This window comes from Zalophus californianus, chromosome 10, assembly GCF_009762305.2.
Source record: "Zalophus californianus isolate mZalCal1 chromosome 10, mZalCal1.pri.v2, whole genome shotgun sequence".
In the NCBI taxonomy this organism is placed as follows: Eukaryota; Metazoa; Chordata; class Mammalia; order Carnivora; family Otariidae; genus Zalophus; species Zalophus californianus.
In genome coordinates, this window is record NC_045604.1 from 38,398,262 (window position 1) to 38,415,506 (window position 17,245).

General features: G+C 51.3%; 1 protein-coding gene across 7 annotated transcripts in view; it reads left to right on the forward strand.

Moving 5' to 3' along the window:
- The first annotated feature begins 7,028 nt into the window (after positions 1 to 7,028).
- Positions 7,029 to 17,245, forward strand: part of VASH2 (vasohibin 2) — a 40,672-nt gene continuing 30,455 nt past the window's right edge. For 4 of the 7 annotated variants that reach the window (XM_027611515.1, XM_027611517.1, XM_027611518.1 and 1 more), the window contains exons 1-2: positions 7,029 to 7,161; positions 7,796 to 8,255. In XM_027611515.1, the coding sequence (XP_027467316.1) occupies positions 7,980 to 8,255 (276 nt within the window). In that variant the 5' untranslated portion in view covers positions 7,029 to 7,161; positions 7,796 to 7,979. Of the gene's footprint in view, positions 7,162 to 7,439; positions 7,565 to 7,795; positions 8,256 to 17,245 lie in introns of those variants that run through there. The other 3 variants (XM_027611520.1, XM_027611516.1, XM_027611521.1) reach the window with 3 other exon arrangements.

Genomic DNA, 17,245 nt, shown 5'->3' on the forward strand with positions numbered 1-17,245 from the left:
CTTCCATATGAAAACACTGTCTCCCCACACTATAAGGGCATGGACTCGTTTGCTTAATCCTCTCAGACATCCCCAATAGTTTCAGAATTGTGCAGCCTCTTTTGAACACGCCGGTTGTGTCTGGGGGGATTTCCCACCATGTGAATCTTCTTTCTCAGAGATAAACTCCGGAAAACTTCCTCTCCAATTTTCTTTGCAGGTAGGGCACAAAGAGGTGACCTGAGTTCCACTCATCACATCCACTACATTCAACCAACCTGAAATACCGATTCCCAACAAGACGGGAGGACAGAGGCTCTGCACTAAATGTCCATGTTACTGGTGAGGGTGGGTGAACAGCCTGGATTTGAGGATTTACCCTTTTTCCAAGATGGATACAAATCCCTTCAGCTATGAAGTTCCCCTCAAGGCTGTGGCGAGTTAAGATCTCCCAGGAGATCGAAGGGGAAGAGAGTCAACGGGTAGAGCTGCAGTCAGTTTGGTTCAAGCTACCGGAGCGTGTCCTAAGGCTGTGATTAATATCCATCGTCTCTCTTCTCCGTGACCTATTCTAGACTTTCCTCACTCTTGTCCAACACTTCAGCTACTTTATCCGGATGGGTTGCCTGATTGGGTCATCTTCATAGGCGGGAGAAGGTCTGACGCTCTTAATTGAACGGCCTTTATTGAGCTTAGTTGCTATCACTGCCAAATTATTGCTTTCCCAGGAGCTATCCCAGTGAGTTCCTTGGGCTCCCTGCCATCCAGGCCCCTCGAGGTAATTAGAATCACTATACTTGAGCTCCTTTCTTTGCCCTCTGGCCTGAAGTGGCCAAAAGAGCCAGGTAGCAGTCTCAGCTCCGGGGCAGCGGAAGCTTACTGCATACCCTGGCAGAGTGATCTCCCTGGAAGCCAGAACCACTTACCTAACAGAGCCCAAAGCTCCAGGGACAAAAAGCATCAATTCCTCAAGTGGGTCACAGGTGGTAATGGTGAAAGGTGCCACCTGTTCCTCTGTCCCTTGGTTCCGGGATTCATTCTTTCTAGCTATTAAGGATGAAGTGTCACACAGTGGTCTTTAGCTCAAAGCATATTACAACCTGGAGGATGGTTCCACAACTCAGCAAAGCGTTGTACCCTCGCTTTGCCTGAACTGAGTTTCAACAAGCTTTGTTACTATATTAGCGGTCGGCTGTTTCTGGGTGTGCGAGTCATGCTAAGACCAGTAGACCACGGTCATGAGCCCATTGTTGGCCCACCTTTCACCATAGAATGGGTCTCCTGTTCTGAGGGAATGTTGTCTAAGGTAACATGTCAACGGAGAAGGTATTCTGGAAGCTCTCAGATGGTGGTACACCCTGAAGCCCTGTGGGCAGGGAAGGCAAACCCATATATGGTGTTTATATTGATGGCGGTCAAGTCACCTCTCTGCTATCTCCGAGGTAGAAGGTCCATATAAATTTACCTGCTTCCAGGTGGTTATCTGAGCAATGTTGTGAGACCGAGTGCTTAGCATCAGTCCCTGCAGGTGGCCAGTTGGGCTCACCCAGCGATGGCAACAGCTTTGGGCCAGATTTGGCCCAAATTTGGAGATTAGGTGAGGGTCTATGATCTTTCACCATGGTGACCAGAGTCAGCCTTCTGCTCACCAGCTCTTTTTTTCTGATTATATAAATCAAGCAATAACCTGAGTGGCTGCTCCTCCACCACACCCTCGGTCGGGCAACCATAGGTGTCAGTTTGACTGGGGTTGTCCTGGTGTAGACCACGTGTCCCCATGTAATCATCACTAGCACAGCTTCTCCTTCTCGAAAGGAGCTCAGTGTGGACAATAAATTATACGAATCCCTGTCCCTTGGGAACACCGTGATCTATTAGCCAGCATGAGTCCATGCAGAGAAAGTGACTCTGATCACTCTTCTACCCTGCTGTCTCTTGTGACATGTTCACCTTGTCCTTGTTGATTAAGTGCTCCCACCTCGCCTCTGCAATTTGGGGATTTTTGTCATCTTTGCTAATAGTAGGCAGCCCACTTATACGCACCCTTCCGCCTACCATCATCCCTGGACTATGAGGGTAACCACTACCAACCGCCTCCTTACTCGTGCATCCTTTATTGCTTTAGTGAAGCGAGTGTCCTAGGGGCTGGCCCACAGAACTAGTCAGGTGATCGGTCCTTGAACTTTACTTAATAAAACCTTCTACCATTCCCTCCTTCCTGACTCTTCTGAGCCTTCCTCTACACTACACAAGGAAGTCTGCTTTTTCCTCTTTGCTTATTGCTGAGCTCAGGCTTCAAAAGACCCAACCAAACAAACAAGGGAATTAGGACAAGCTCCAGGCCTTCTTGCTAAAACATTAAATGCTGAGTTCTGTAGGGGTATCCCCAAATCAGTCAATTCTCTCCATGAGCTTTCTGCTTCCCCCTCCACACCCACCCCCCAAATACAACATCTTCAGGATCCACACATGCTTCCACAGTTCCTGCCAGTGCATGTTAGCCAAGCCCTACAATATCTTTGGCCAGGGGCGCCTGGGTGGCTCAGTCAGTTAAGCGACTGCCTTTGGCTCAGGTCATGATCCTGGAGTCCTGGGATCGAGTCCCATGTCCGGCTCCCTGCTCAGCGGGAAGCCTGCCTCTCCCTCTGACCCTCCCCCCTTCTCATGTCCCCCCTCTCTCTCAAATAAATAAATAAAATCTTTAAAAAAAATATCTTTGGCCGGGAGGCTATTTCTCCCTGGAGTGGGACTTCTTTCCAGTGTGGGCTCTGCTAGCACTTGACCCTGGGTATTGGTGGAGGCAGTAAGTGGTCCTGAGGAGAACAAGCCATCGAGTAGGGGGTCTTCTCTGGGAAGGAGCGTTCACAAGGGATTTGAAGGGTCAAGAATGCTCATCCACTGAGACAGCCCTGTTCCAGACCCTGGGTCCCACTCTTTCCCTATCAGGGCTCTGACTCTGACAAGGAAGCCTGTGAAGACCATGTATTTAGAATCCTTTGCAGTTCTGTTACTGTGTGATCAGGTCCTGGGTTTGATTTTAAGAGTCTCTACTACGGTTGCAGGAAATAAAGACTCTTAAACTTGCCGTGGAGGCTCTCTGGCTTTCAGAGCATTCCATGAGTGGGTAATTAACTGCGCTGAGCCTGTCATTTTCTGTTTCCAAAGTCTCTCATACCTTGTAATTATCATTGTTTCCAAACTGATTGACTGCCACAGCCACTCGATCTCCTAATGTCTTGCTCTCCACCCAATTCACCCCAATTAAACACAAGCGAAAGCTGAGGTGCTCCTGCGTATCAGAGTTCTTGCCTTCCCTCTTATCACCAGCAAAAGGTTCTACTGATTTCAGACGGGGAGGCAACACAAGCCCGAAATCCATCCTGAGCATCTGCTTTCCAGAACCACCTGTGGAACCAATTGTTTTAGCTCAGTTTCCCTAGAAAAGCAGAATCTGAAGCCACGAGTAAATCTGCTGGGGAAGGCAGCCAGAGTGAGCAAAACAGGGAACCGGGAGAGGACAGGATGGGAAGGATTGCAAGGTGGGGTGTTCTCACGCCGGTAGCTGCTTCACAACCGGCTGCCGAGAGCCACAGCAGGTCCCTCAATAGGGACGTCTGCTCAGCCGAGCAGGGCATCTCCAGACAGGCCATGCTGGAAAATCACGTCTCGGAGTTGTCCGCAGAAGGGAGGACGGAAAGCGGACTTACCTGCCCAGCTCCCTCCCAAATCCTGTTTCTCATTGATCAAAAGGATTTGATTGCTTAAGATGCATCATCTAGCTGCTCCGATGATGCCACATCTGCAGTGTAGCCTCTCCTCTGAGTCTAGAAGTCGTGGGTGAGTCAGAGACTCCGCACGTGTGGCTGGCCAGCCTGGGGCAGGTGACTACTCAGTTGCAGGCGGCTGGACTGCACAGATGGGGCAGGCCACGGGGCAGTGGCAGAGCCAGGAGAAAGGCGGGTCTAGCCACGGTGTGTTCCGTATACGCCTTACGAGGCTATTAACATCAACAAGGGGTGGAGCTAGAAATATGAAGGCTTGCTTGCTTTGAGACCCCAGCAGCTGGCACTTGAAAAAGGAGATACTATTTGACCCGTTTTTCTTTCTCTTTCTTTTTTTTTTTAAGATTTTATTTATTTGACAGAGAGGGAGACAGCGAGAGTGGGAACACAAGCAGGGGGAGTGGGAGAGGGAGAAGCAGGCTGCCCCCAGAGCAGGGAGCCCGATGTGGGGCTCGATCCCAGGACCCTGGGATCAAGACCTGAGCCGAAGGCAGACGCCCAACGACTGAGTGACCCAGGCGCCCCTTGACCCGTTTTTCTTGCTCCAAACCTTCCATTACACATGTCTGCTATTCCAGTCATTATGTCCACAAATGCTCTCGGAGGTTGAGCCTCTAGTTCTCACACGTCCCTGTTCAAATCAAAAGTTGGCTCTGTACCACTGTGTGTGTGTGTATATATATATATATCTCCACGTCACTCTTACTAGTTGAACTTTGAAAACCCATCATCTGTCTGGCCTGGGTTCAGTGTTATATAACACTAAATACACAAGGATATTAAGAATAGAGTTGGCTGGTCCATGCAATAAGCACAATTCTCTAACGCACAAGAATTCTCAGGAAAAGGGCCCTCTGCCTCTCAGTCCTTCGCTGGGATGGCACAGTTCACTTCAGAAGCCTTCTTAACGCCTTTTAGGAAAAGTAGCCAAATCTCCTAGTTCTCTTCATATGCCATGTCACTTGGGCCCCAACCGCACCCAGCCCCCAGGGAAGAAGAGAACAGACAGTTGGAATTTTGGAGATGACCAACAAAAGCTTTTCCCCCAACTCTCAGGGAGTTTTGTGATGCCTGGAGCAGAAACATGAACTGATAACCTTCTTTGGTCCATAAGATTTGATTCAGGTAGAGCAGGATCCAGGCCCTGGTATAACAGGTTAATTGTACTTGTTTGGACTTGGCCTGAGTGGGACACTAGGAAGTGATGCCAAGGAAGGTGAAACTTGCCAGACATTCTTCAATGTTCGCCAACTGATCACTTGGATTTTCTCCTGCAGTATTGTGAGGCCAGATTCTCATCCCGTGCACACAGGTCTTCATCCTCATATCGCCTCCTGGACTTGAAACTCAGAGGAAGTAAGGAGAGAGGGGCGGATGGGAGAGATGAGTGAGCAGAGAGGAAGGATGTTCAAGATGAGAAAGCAGATCACTCACTGAGGCATGTGTTCTTTCATGGAGAAATGAAACCTGAGGCAATTATATGGTGAGAGGATAATTTTCTCTGAGTTTTCTGATTTTTTTTAAGGGTTCTGTTTCACTTGCATCATTCAGATGATTTCCTGAATCGGCCCATTTCTTGTTGTCTGAATGGACCTACATTATTGTTCTCCCTGTCCAGAATCCAGGTCTCCGTGTGCAGTGCCCGGCTCTCAGCGGTACTCCAGGGCCTTCGCTGCACTGGCGGCTCACCATGCCCTCCACCATCAGTAGCTCTTTGATGACCACGTTCTTAATTCCAGGTTAACTTAGCATTGCTATCACAACTGCTTACCCTCCCAAAGCTGGCAGGGAGTGTAAAGAGAAAGGATATTATGGCCACGTTCCTAAGTGTCCCTGAGAGAGGAAACCCCAGAGAATCACAGAGCCAGAACAGAACTTGGAGTGCATGCGTGTGTGAGTTTGGGGAGGGGTGTTCTACTCTCCTCTTTTCAGAAAGAGAAGTTAAGGCCTAGAATAGGCAAGTGGCTTGCTTGGGTCACACAGCTTAGCCAAGTGACAAACCTGGACTTAGAGCCTGGCCCTGGGTCAGTAGTCTGGTGCGCTCCCATCTTAGTTTTCTTTTCTTTTTCTTAAGAAAAAAAAAGGGAGGGGGTGCCAGGGTGGCTGAGGCGGTTGAGCGATGGACCCTTGATTTCAGCTCAGGTCATGATCTCCCGGGTGGTGGCTCAAACCCCACATCCAGCTCCCTGCTCAGTGTGGAGTCTGCTTGTTCCTCTCCTTCTGCTCCTCCCCCCCCAAAATAAATAAAATCTTTATTATTTTTTAAAAAGATTTTATTTGACAGAGAGAGACACAGTGAGAGAGGGAACACAAATGGGGAGTGGGAGAGGGAGAAGCAGGCTTCCTGCGGAGCAGGGACCCCGACGTGGGGCTCGATCCCAGGACCCTGGGACCATGACCTGAGCTGAAGGCAGATGCTTAACGAATGAGCCACCGAGGCGCCCCAATAAATAAAATCTTTAAAAAAAAGGGGGGGGGGAGAGAGAAAAAAGGTGTCCATAAGGAAAAAGTGTTTTGTGGAGAGTGTGGAAAAGCTCCCACTTCGCCATGGCTTTCAAGCATCTCTCCAGCCCCTACTCGAACTCTAGCTGTGACAGAATAGTTGGGGCCTCACTGACTTCCTGGGTCTTAGTGGCGCATATTAGCACGGGTTTAAAAGGAATTTATTAATCATGACTAACGTCAGAAGGTACATACTGTGCCCCCTTGTCGGTTTTGGAAAATTTGTATTGTGAGATTAAAAAAAAAAAAAAAAAAGATTTAATTTTGTGCCTTCGTGTGACAGACAGCCCCTGCCTACACTGTCCGTCACTCTCTGCTGGGGCAGGTGACTGTGCCCAGTCTTCCTCCGGGAACTAAGTTCTAAGGACAAGCCCTCTGATACCTCGGGGTCACTTCTTGGGTGGCTTTGTTTCTCCTCTGCTTCCCACAGTTGCAAACCTTCGCAGTGCCACCCTCCCTGGGGAAACTCGGTCTTAAGTCCCATGGACAAACGCTCCAGCCCCGCGGGGCTCCCAGGACAAGACAGCGATCGGATTTCGCGTGGCCGCCCAGCTCCCCCTGCTCCTCTCCCCTCCTGCCCGGGAAGCCCCGGAGCCAATCAGAGCGTCGCGGAGCTCCCGGTTGTAGAGTCCCGAGCCCGGGACCCGCCCCTCTTTGTTGCGGTGGCCAATGGACGCGTCCGGAACATCGGCGGCTGCCCGGGTGACTCGGTTATATGTCACAGAATAACATTCGAGAATGGGACATGGAATGAGGCGACGGCCGCAGCAGCCCCAGCAGCCCCAGCAGCCCCAAGCCCAGCAGCCGCAGCCGCCGCAGCAGCCCCCGCCGCCCCCGCCGCCCCTGCCACCCCCGCCGCCCGGAGAAGCTCTGCGGCCATGAGGCCGGCCGGCTGGAGGTAGGGTCCCGGAGCTGCGGCGCGCCCGCCTCGCGCCCCGCCCGCAGTCAGTCCCCAGGCTGCCTGGCGCTGGAACTCGGGGAGAGGGGCGGGTGGAGCCACTTGCACCGGCGCCTGGGGGCTGCAGCCAACCCTCGCCCACCGGCTCCGGGAGGCCCTCCGGGCGGAAAAAAGGCTGCCTTTGCAAGCCGAGGCTGCTGCTGCGCCCTCGCGGCAGCCTGGGCGCTCACGTGCCGGCACGTTCTGGGCTCGGCTGGCGCTCCGCCACATCTGGCACCAAGGAATGCGTGGAGCCTTGCGGGGACCTCCTGCTCCTTCACGCAGCACGAGCTGTCTTTCTTCTCCCTACCCGTCCACTCCGCACCCTCCACGCTCCTTGGATTCCCCCTCCCGGTGTCTAGGGGTGTGTGAAGCTTTGGGGCAAAATTCGAGTCGCTTTCCTCGGGAATTGCATGACTGCAAGCTCGTGTGCAATTGCTGGAGGGGGGGGGTCTGTCGGCCCGCGGAGGTGGGGGGAGCGGGGAGTGACGCGGGGCCACTCCGAGGCCCCACCGCCGTTGGACACATTGGCCCCCGCCTCGGTTCCTCTGGTGTCCACTTACCCGTGGTGTGTGCTGTGTCTCCACTGATTCAGGCTCGGCCGGTAAGCGGAGCTCCAGCCGCCGCTCCCGGTTCGCGCGTCCTGCGGCAGCCAGAGGCATGGAGAAGGCCGTCCCCGCGGGGCGCTGATCCCCGCGCCACGCCCGCGCGCACACGCCCCCCGCCGCCGCCGCCGCCGCAGCGCGTCCCCCGCACCCCTGCCCCGCCCCGGCCCCACCATGACCGGCTCCGCGGCCGACACTCACCGCTGCCCCCACCCCAAAGGCGCCAAAGGCACCCGGTCCCGGAGCAGCCACGCGCGGCCCGTGAGCCTCGCCACCAGCGGGGGCTCGGAGGAGGAGGACAAAGACGGCGGGGTGCTGTTTCACGTTAACAAGAGCGGCTTCCCCATCGACAGCCACACCTGGGAGCGCATGTGGATGCACGTGGCCAAGGTGCACCCCAAGGGGGGAGAAATGGTGGGCGCCATCAGGAACGCCACCTTCTTGGCAAAGGTCAGAGGCTTCGATGGACGGGGTGGGGTGGGCAACGATGGGAACACTTCAGTCTGCGTAGCAAGTAGTGGCCATGTCCATTTTCCTGGTCCAGCTCTGAACCCCCTTATGCTCCCCATTCTTCCGGCCAGTCTTCACCCCCTTTTCTTGATAGAGATGTTTGTCTTGGAAGCCTTAGAAATGGGGGAGGGAGAGGTAGAGGGTTTCCTGTCCTGGGACTGTGTGGTCTGGTCATGCCAAGAGTTCTTTGAATCTCCAGCCAAACTCTGTTTGCTCACCCCCATGTACATCCTCCTCCAGCAAAAGCTGTAGCCACCAGGTAACACCAGCAAATGCACAGGCCCCCTAGGGATCCCACCCTACTTTTCGTCTTTGGAGACTCTAAGTCCTCCCCTGTCTCTCCCTTGCAAATGATTTATCAGGCTGTGAATGAATTTTGCAATCAACCAGTCAGACTTCTCAGCGTGAATCATTTCTAGACTTTTTGCCAATTTTTTTTTCATGACAGTGACTTTCACCTCTGAAACTTACAAAGCAGTGAACTGTCTCTTTTCCCAGCTTATCTGCGCTCGAAGAAGAAAAAGAAGAGTTTTGGCTATTGCTTGAAAGGGACTTTCCAGTGCACATGATGCATTAGTCTCACTGGATAGAGAAAGAGGTTCAGGAGTGAAACTCTTTCTACCTTGGAGAGAAGCCAGTGAGCAGACTGAGTTTGGTGGCTGAGGATATAGTTAGTAAGACAGAGGGAGAGAGATGTGTGGTGGTCACTCTATGAGACCTCACAATGCAAGCTGCAGAGAAATGCTGCAGAGCCTGGGGGTTATGGCAAGGCAGATGGTTTCCGTTGTCCCCTGGGGACACTGATGTGGCTGAGAACATTCCTGGGCTGGTCTAGAAATGCCAGACCTGGGACCTGAAAGGCCATCTGGCTGAATCCCCAACCTGGAGCATTTGGTGACCTGAGCATCTGAGCCCTGCAGGCCAGAGAGCTGTGTGTGCCCTTGGGGGGAGTGACAGAGCCCGGACGCTTCCTGCTGCAGTCAGTCAGCGCTTTCTTACAGCAGGTCAAGGAGATCTTCATTATGCCCAACGAGGATCTTTCCTGCTTCAGTGTCAGCTGTAATTACCTTGCTGGGTTTTCCTTGAGCATGAGAACAACACTGGTCTTGGCCAGTAGTTCTGACTTCAGATTTTGTCCTTATTTGAGTGAGCCTTGCTTTACTTAAGGAGGACCTGGGAGCCCCCCCCTTTTTTTTTAGGATTTTATTTATTTATTTGAGAGAGAGAGAGCACAAGAAGGGGGAGCAGGAGAAGCAGACTCCCTGCTGAGCAGGGAGCCTGATGCGGGACTTGATCCCGGGACTCCAGGATCATGACCTGAGCCGAAGGCAGTCGCTTAACCAACTGAGCCACCCAGGTGCCCAAGGAGGACCTGGGAGCCCTTTAAGCATGGAAGAGAGGTGGCCACAGGGGCAGAGGCCTGTTCCTGCTGTCCCATGCTGCCATTCTAATTCAGCCTCCTGACCGCTGACCCTGCTTCTAACTGTGGCTTCATCTTCCTCCTGGCCTTGTGTGGGGGGACCCCTTTCCTCCATGGAAATCAGGGAATGTTTGTTTTGGTGGAGACTGGTCTCCCACCTCTCAGCAGAATCCCTTCTTCTTTCCAGAGACCTCGTGGGGATGGGGGGCTCATCACCTCACAGGGCAGCTGGCCCCAGGGCCTGGCCAGATTTGGGTTTTGGTGGTTGGGAAACTCTTTCCTTTGGTGGCACAGAAATTCTCCTTCTTCATCTTCAGCCCAACGTCCCCGCAGATTCTTGTGTTGCTCTTTGAATCATGGCAGCACATATCTACCTCCTTCGCTACTCATAGCTCCCTAGAATGTTACAACACGGTGCTCTTGGAGTAAGGATGGGACTTGGAGTAAAAATCAAGGGACTGAATTCTAGTCCGGGTTGTGCTACCTCTGGCTTTGTGGCCTCAGTCACTCACTTAAAAAAAAAATCTCTGGCCTTAGTTTTCTCATCTGTAAAATGGGAGTAGCCCAGATTTCATATAAATTTCTTTCCAGCTCTTCAGTCCCTTGATGATATGACTTGTACGTCTCCAAGTCTCCAATGAGACAACAGAGTTGACTTAGAACAAGTCCTCAGAGCCGTGACCTTCCATCATTCTGCATCTTCCTTTAGTTCTTTGTCCTCATGCATCTCCCTTCACTGGGTCTTAGTGTCACAGTTCCCAGATCTAAGCACTCTCCTCACCCTCTTTCTAGGACACTTGCTAGTTTGTTACCAGTCAGCCCTCTAAAATAAGCACATATGAAACACAATATTCTCAGTGTTGTCTGAGCGGTTTAGAACACAGTTTACTCTTCCCTGAGACCCGTACCTGATGCTTCCACTATTGTGGCTGAATGCTGCGTTCTTTAAAAAAAAAAAAAAAAAGTTCCCTTTTTTTATATAGCAGCCACACTGTCTTGTCTTTTCACAGTAACCTGAAGTCATATGAGAACTCCTGCCAAGCCAGGAAAACCCCAAGCTAAACATGGACCTTGGCTTTTTGAACCTAAATAAAAAACTTAACATTTTTCTCTCTTACATTGCATCATGCTAGCTGGTTCTCTCCCCCACCCCAGCTCCATCTCGGCATCCCCTTCTCCCAAGTCCTGACATTCCCCAACCCCTGACCCCTACCTAGGTCCTGAGATGGGAAACAGCTTCAAAACAGCTCCTGGTTCCGGGGGCTGCTCCTCTCTGGTCCAAGGGCTGTTCTTGCACTCAACTTGGCAGACTTTTTCCTTTGGGTCTGTGTCCTTTTCTCCTTTAACCAGTGTCTTGCTGAGGACTTTGTACAGAAGAGGGGTGTCAGGTGGTGGTAGAGGGTTGGAGAGTTTCAGGGAGGCTAACCTTTTTTGGCAATTGAATATAGACCAAGAAGCAAAGGAGGACAGGGGAAGGTACCAAAGGTTTAAGAGGAGGACTGAATGATACTTCTTTGCAGGACATTCTGTGAGCAGCCATGGAAGTTCTGCCCACAGGTCCAGGTGCCCCTATCGGGGCGGGAGCAGGGGGTGGGGGGTTCGAGGGTCCGGGGCTCACCTCCTCTGCAAGCCTCCTTTTAAAGGTGTGACTGCAGGCTTCGCCTCTGGTGGTTACTGGGTCCAAGCTAGCAGCTGACTAGGTGAAGGCCGGGGCTTTTCAGAGAAAGTACCAAAAAGCAGCAGTCGTTGGAGGATGATAGAGGAAGAGAAGGGAGAAGCAGAGAGAGTGGCTGGCCCAGAAAAACCAGCAGGGTGTGCTAGGAAACAGCTCCTCCGCTTCTCTACTGGCTGAGCTGGACTCTCCAAGGGGCAACCAGAATGGATTCAGCAGGAAACAGCAATAGTTTCTTAAAGACCCCGTGTTTCTGTGCCTCATTCTCATGTCATTTCTAAATTGGGAAAGAATTCACTTTTAGAGGACTCAGCTTTGACTGAGCGGAGAAGTGTGAGACTGTGGCGGGGGAGAGTTTGCAGTCAGAGCCCACTCCTGCCCCCTGCTAGTTCACGCAGGCGGCTCACTCCTGCCTGTGTCCTTGATTCAGAACCATGGTCTGTCCTTCCTGCTTGGCCCAAGGTTGAGACCCCCAGAGCTCCACACCAGGCCACCTTCAGCAGGTTCCTGGCTGCCCCTGATGCAGAGGCCTGGGGTCCATGCTGGGCTCATGAGTGATGTTCTCTGCTCCTTCTCCAAGTTGCCAGAGAAGATTCTTCTGCCTGGTGTGTCTGCACAGGCACCTGTACTTTCCAGAGCAGGGACGGCAAAAAGCTTTGCTTTCTCTTAGTTCTTTCTTGTTAAAGATTCCTGGTGCCGTGTGTTCTGGCTTGCCTCCTTGCTTCCTTTTCTGCCTTTCCCCTTCTCTTGCTTATGGGGATGCCAGTTACACACCTATGTCCATTCACATCATTTCTCCCTGCATTCTTTGGACAGGTAATTGTGTTTGCTGAGAATGGGATGAGAGAGAGCCTGACCACAGAAGCCTTCCCTGTGGCTGGTTGCATTATTCGTGAACAACTATCTTCCCATCTGGCCCACTCCTACCTCCTGCCCCCCACCTCTCAGGGTCCCAAACCCCAGACCACAGGCACAGTGCCTGTGTAGAGAGGCTGGTTTTGATCTCTTCCCTCTGGATTCCGCCTTCATCAGCTGGGCTGTGACTTGAGGGGCTGGTTGCAGGAGGCAGGAGGCAGGAACCTTGAGGGGAACGGCCATGGAAAATCTAGGCTGGGGTTTCAGATGAAACAGGGCAGGAAAATAACATTAGGAGGGACTCTTAGGACCCGTCAGGGAGAAAAAAAAAAAAAAAGTGTGCCATGGGCATTTTATAAAAAGGTTGTACCAATTTATGTTCCCATCGTGCCTTATAAGAGCATCCCCATCAGCATTAGGTGTCCACATTTCAGAATATCTCTACTAATTGGAGGTGAAAATGGCATTTTGCAGTGGTTTTACTTTGCATTTCTTTTTTTTTTTTTAAGATTTATTTATTTATTTATTTATTTGTCAGAAAGAAAGAGAGAGCGTGCACAAGCAGGGGGGACTGTAGGCAGAGGGAGAGGGAGAAGCAGACTCCCCACTGATCAGGGAACCTGATGCAGGGCTCTATCCCAGGACCCTGAGATCATGACCTGAGCTGAAGGCAGACGCTTAACCGACTGAGCCACCCAGGTGCCCCTTTACTTTGCATTTCTTAAATTATTAGTGAGCTTGAAATTTTTTTTCAAATATTTATTCACTTCTTTTGTGAATTGCCTTTTCATGACTGTTTTAAAAATTATGGTAAAATATACATAACATATAATTTACCATTTTAACCACCTGTAAGTGTACAGTTCTGTGCATTAAGTAATTCACACTGTTGTGTTCCATCTCCAGAAGTCTTCCTTCTTCCCTAGCTGAAACTTTGTACCCATTAAATGCTAACCCCTCTTCCTCCCTCCCCTCAGTCCCTGGCAACCACCCTTCTGCTTTCTGTCTGTATGAATTTGATTACTGTGGGTGCCTCATAAAGTTGGCCCCCTTTCTCCACTGTTTCACCTTCTATGCTTTCTGTCACCCATGGTTACCTGCCGTCTGGAAGCAGATGATCCTCTTTCTGACCTGTGGTCAGAAAGTCAATAGTAGCCTAACGCCAGGTCACGATGCCCACGCCATTCCCCTCATTTCATCTCATTGTGTAAGCATTTTATCACCTCCTATTTCAAGAAGGGTGAGTACACTACAATAAGAGACTTTGAGAAAGATCGTATTCACGTAATTTTTATTACAGTACATTGTTATACTTGTTCTATTTTATTGATTATTTTAATCTCCTGACTGTGCTTAATTTATAAATGAAACGTTATCATAGGTATATGTATGTATGGGGAAAAAAACATAGTATAGATAGAGTTTGGCACTATATGCCAATTTAAGCATCTGTTGGGGGGGGCGTCTCAGAACGTATGCCCCGTGGATAAAGGGGGACGACTGTATAAGAGGTATCATATAATATTTGTCCTTTTATGTTTTGCTTATTTCACTTAGCATGTCCTCAAGGTTCACCCATGTTGTAGCTTGTGTCAAAATGTCATTTTTATTTTATTTTTTTAAAGATTTTATTTATTTATTCGAGAGAGAGAGAATGAGAGATAGAGAGCATGAGAGGGGGGAGGGTCAGAGGGAGAAGCAGACTCCCTGCTGAGCAGAGAGCCCGATGTGGGACTCGATCCCGGGACTCCAGGATCATGACCTGAGCCGAAGGCAGTCGCTTAACCAACTGAGCCACCCAGGCGCCCAAAATGTCATTTTTAAAGGCCGAATAATATTCCATTGTATGTATATACCACATTTTAAAAAATAAGATGTGCCCAATGTGGGGCTCAAACTCATGACCCCTGAGATCAAGAGTCACACACTCTACTGACTGAGCCAGCCAGGTGCCCCTGTACCACATTTTAAAATTTATCCATTCACCTGTCAATGGACGTTTGGGTTGCTTCTACCTTTTGGGCCATTTTTTTTTTCATTAAAGCCCAGAGAGTTTTCTTTTCTTTTTTCTTTTTTTTTATTTTAAATAATCTCTACACTCCATGTGAGGCTCGAACTCATGACCCTGGGACCAAGAGTCACATGCTGTACTGACTGAGCCAACCAGGTACCCCTGAAGAGTTTTCTTATAACTTTGTATGAACTGTTCATGAATTAAGGATATTAGCTCATGGTCAAGATGTGTCCCCAGGGGGAAGCGGACATGTTCTCCTCTTCCACTGGGGTGAGAAGCATCTTTGTGATGTTCCACATTGAGTGTGCAGAGACTCAGGCCCTGCTGATTCTGTCTTCCAGTTCCAGAAAAGTGAAGACCATTCAGGCTTCCCCAGTCTAGATCCCAAAAACACATTGTTGATGAATAATAACATAGCCAACCCTTCCAGAGTGCCGAGTGCCAATCCCAAGTTGCCTGCTTTGTACATTAGGTCCTACAATCCTTACAACCAGCCCAGAAGGTTTGAAGTGGGTGAAACTCTCCTGTTTTATCAGGAAAGAAACAGAGGCTTAAAGAGGTCATGGAGCTGGACAGGGTCCGCAGCGAGTAGGTGACAGAGCAGGGACTCGGATCTTGTGTCGGTCTCATGCTTCCCGGCCAAGGAGCCCACGTGGTTTATATGGTGCACCGTCGTGTGGGGGTGTGGGAAGCCTGAGGTGCTGGTTGGGAGCCGGCCCCCAGCCCAAGCCCCAGCCAGCTATCCCAGACAGCAGGGTGAGTTGTAGCCTGATGACATCAGCCCCTCAGCCCTCAGCTGTCTCAGCTCCTCTCCCCACTGCAGCCCTGATCCCCAGCTGGGGCCTGGGGAATGTGGCCACAGCTCCTGCACTCTCTCAGCCGGGCCTGAGGTAACCAGGCGGCTGTTTTTAAAAGCCCTTGGGCGCCATCGGGCTGCTATTCTGAGGACCAGCTGCTGCCTGACCCCCACCCCACCATCTGGCTCTTGTGGGCTCTGTTGGGCTTGGTGGCTGGCCCCCGTAGCCACCTCTGAACCAAGTCCGTGTGGCTATGGCAGGGCTCTTGGCCAAGGGACACCCCTCTGAGGATCCCTTAGGTGGCCGGTGATTCTTTGAGGCATTTCCCCATGCTTTTACCATCTTTTGTATTAAATAGACACAAACAGCACTTTTCTGTGTAGAAATACGCGTGTGCCTTAATGCTGTCTAATTTCCCTCCTTCCTTCCTCCGTCTCTGTGTTCCCTTGCCTCTGGCCTAGAGCTTGGAATGTAGCAGGTGCTAAAGAAATGTTTGCCTACATCTCCCCTTCTCTCCTCACTTCTCTGTGCAATCTCTGGCATTCTTCCACAGAATTCCAGGTATGGGTAGATCAGTGGATGTTACTGCAAAAAGCAAGGACAAGATGGACACTTCTAGTGTTTGTAAGGGCAGAAATACAAGGATACCTTTCATAATACATACATTTCATCGGTGTGTGTGTACATGCACCTGCGTGTGTGGGAGGGTCACGTGAGGGAATGGTCACGTTGGAACGTTTTGCCCCCCAAAATTCCTCTCCAAGACAGAACTGTGATTTGAGTGGATATGTTGTAAACAACATGTAGTTTGTAGAACAGCTGTGCATGCATGTACACACACCCCCTCACGTTCACACAAACACACACGCACACACACACTCAGCACCTTGGCTGTGAAGCAGGACGTGTGACTAGTCTCCTTTCTGCTGGAGGGGCAGTTGCTGTGAAGTAGGAAGTTGCAAAGCCAAGAGAAAAGAGAAGCACTGAGAGGAAACGAATGTCAAGTAGCATTTTAAGTAACCGAAGCTAAAGGTGTAGAAGGTGTGGAAGGCGTGGAAGTATGGAAGGGGCCCCGCCACAGGCCCAGGGGCAGCGCGCCCTCCAGCCTCAGTGCGGGCCCTGAGCCTGGAGAGCAGGGAGAGGGCCAGGGCATGTCCTTCGGCAGTGTCTGTCTCTGGCACTCAGCCAGGCTGCGCAGCACTGTCCCCAGGTCTCTCCACCGGCGGCTTCACCTTCTGTCAGCTGAGCACTAAATCCCCAGGGCCTCCCTTTCCCTGTGTTCTCGAGGCTTGAGGATGAACTAATCCGTCCTGAGGTCCCTTCTGCTCCTCCCTAAGTGGCTTAAGCCTGGAGGAGCCTCCCCTTTCCACAGGCTCACAGGGGCCGAGTGTCTCTGTCACCAACAGCCCTGCCCCGCCGGAGGCCAAGCTTATGAGACTGAGAAGCATATAGGGGGAAGAAAGCACACACCGTCCCTTTCTACCCAGGAAGAGAAGGGCTGGATTAGAAGCCCTTGCTCGTTCTTGCTCTTGGCCTCATGGGCAGGGATGCTTAGAGCTGCCCGGTGTCTCAGAGCTGGTGTCTTAGCTCTAAATTCCTGAGAAGAGGCACTTACCTCCCGCTTTCCAGTCCTCGTCTGATGTTGCTCCTTTCTTTTCCCAGCAGTGGTTAGAACATGCACTCAGTTGTAGACACTCGGTGGGTGTTGACCAAGGGGCAGGCAAGGAAAAGAAGAGGTGCCTGGGCAGCTGGGGGTGTTCATGAGTCAGAGGGGCTGCCCTTACCTGGGAAGAGTCATGGCAAGAGGGGAATCTTTGCTAATCCACTTGGGCCAAACTCAGGGAAGGGCCGCGACGGGCGTGGTGTTGAGGAGAGATGGCATGTGTGGCGCCATGTTGCATTTCTTCAGGGCACCATTCGTCTTGTATTCAGTAGTGTCCTGGAGTATAATGGGTCATACCAGCCATGCAGCAAAAGGTGTAGTCATGCAGTAAAAATGTGAGGGTTAATGGGGCACCCCTGTGAATATCCTGGGCCAGGCTGAGTGGGGGATGCTATAGGACATGGTCCTTGGCTTCAAGGAGATGACGCTGAGGCTCCCATGGGGAGGCAGGCTGCTTTCACATTCACAACCCACAGAGGGCCATAGCGAGCCATGGTGCCCCAGGGCAG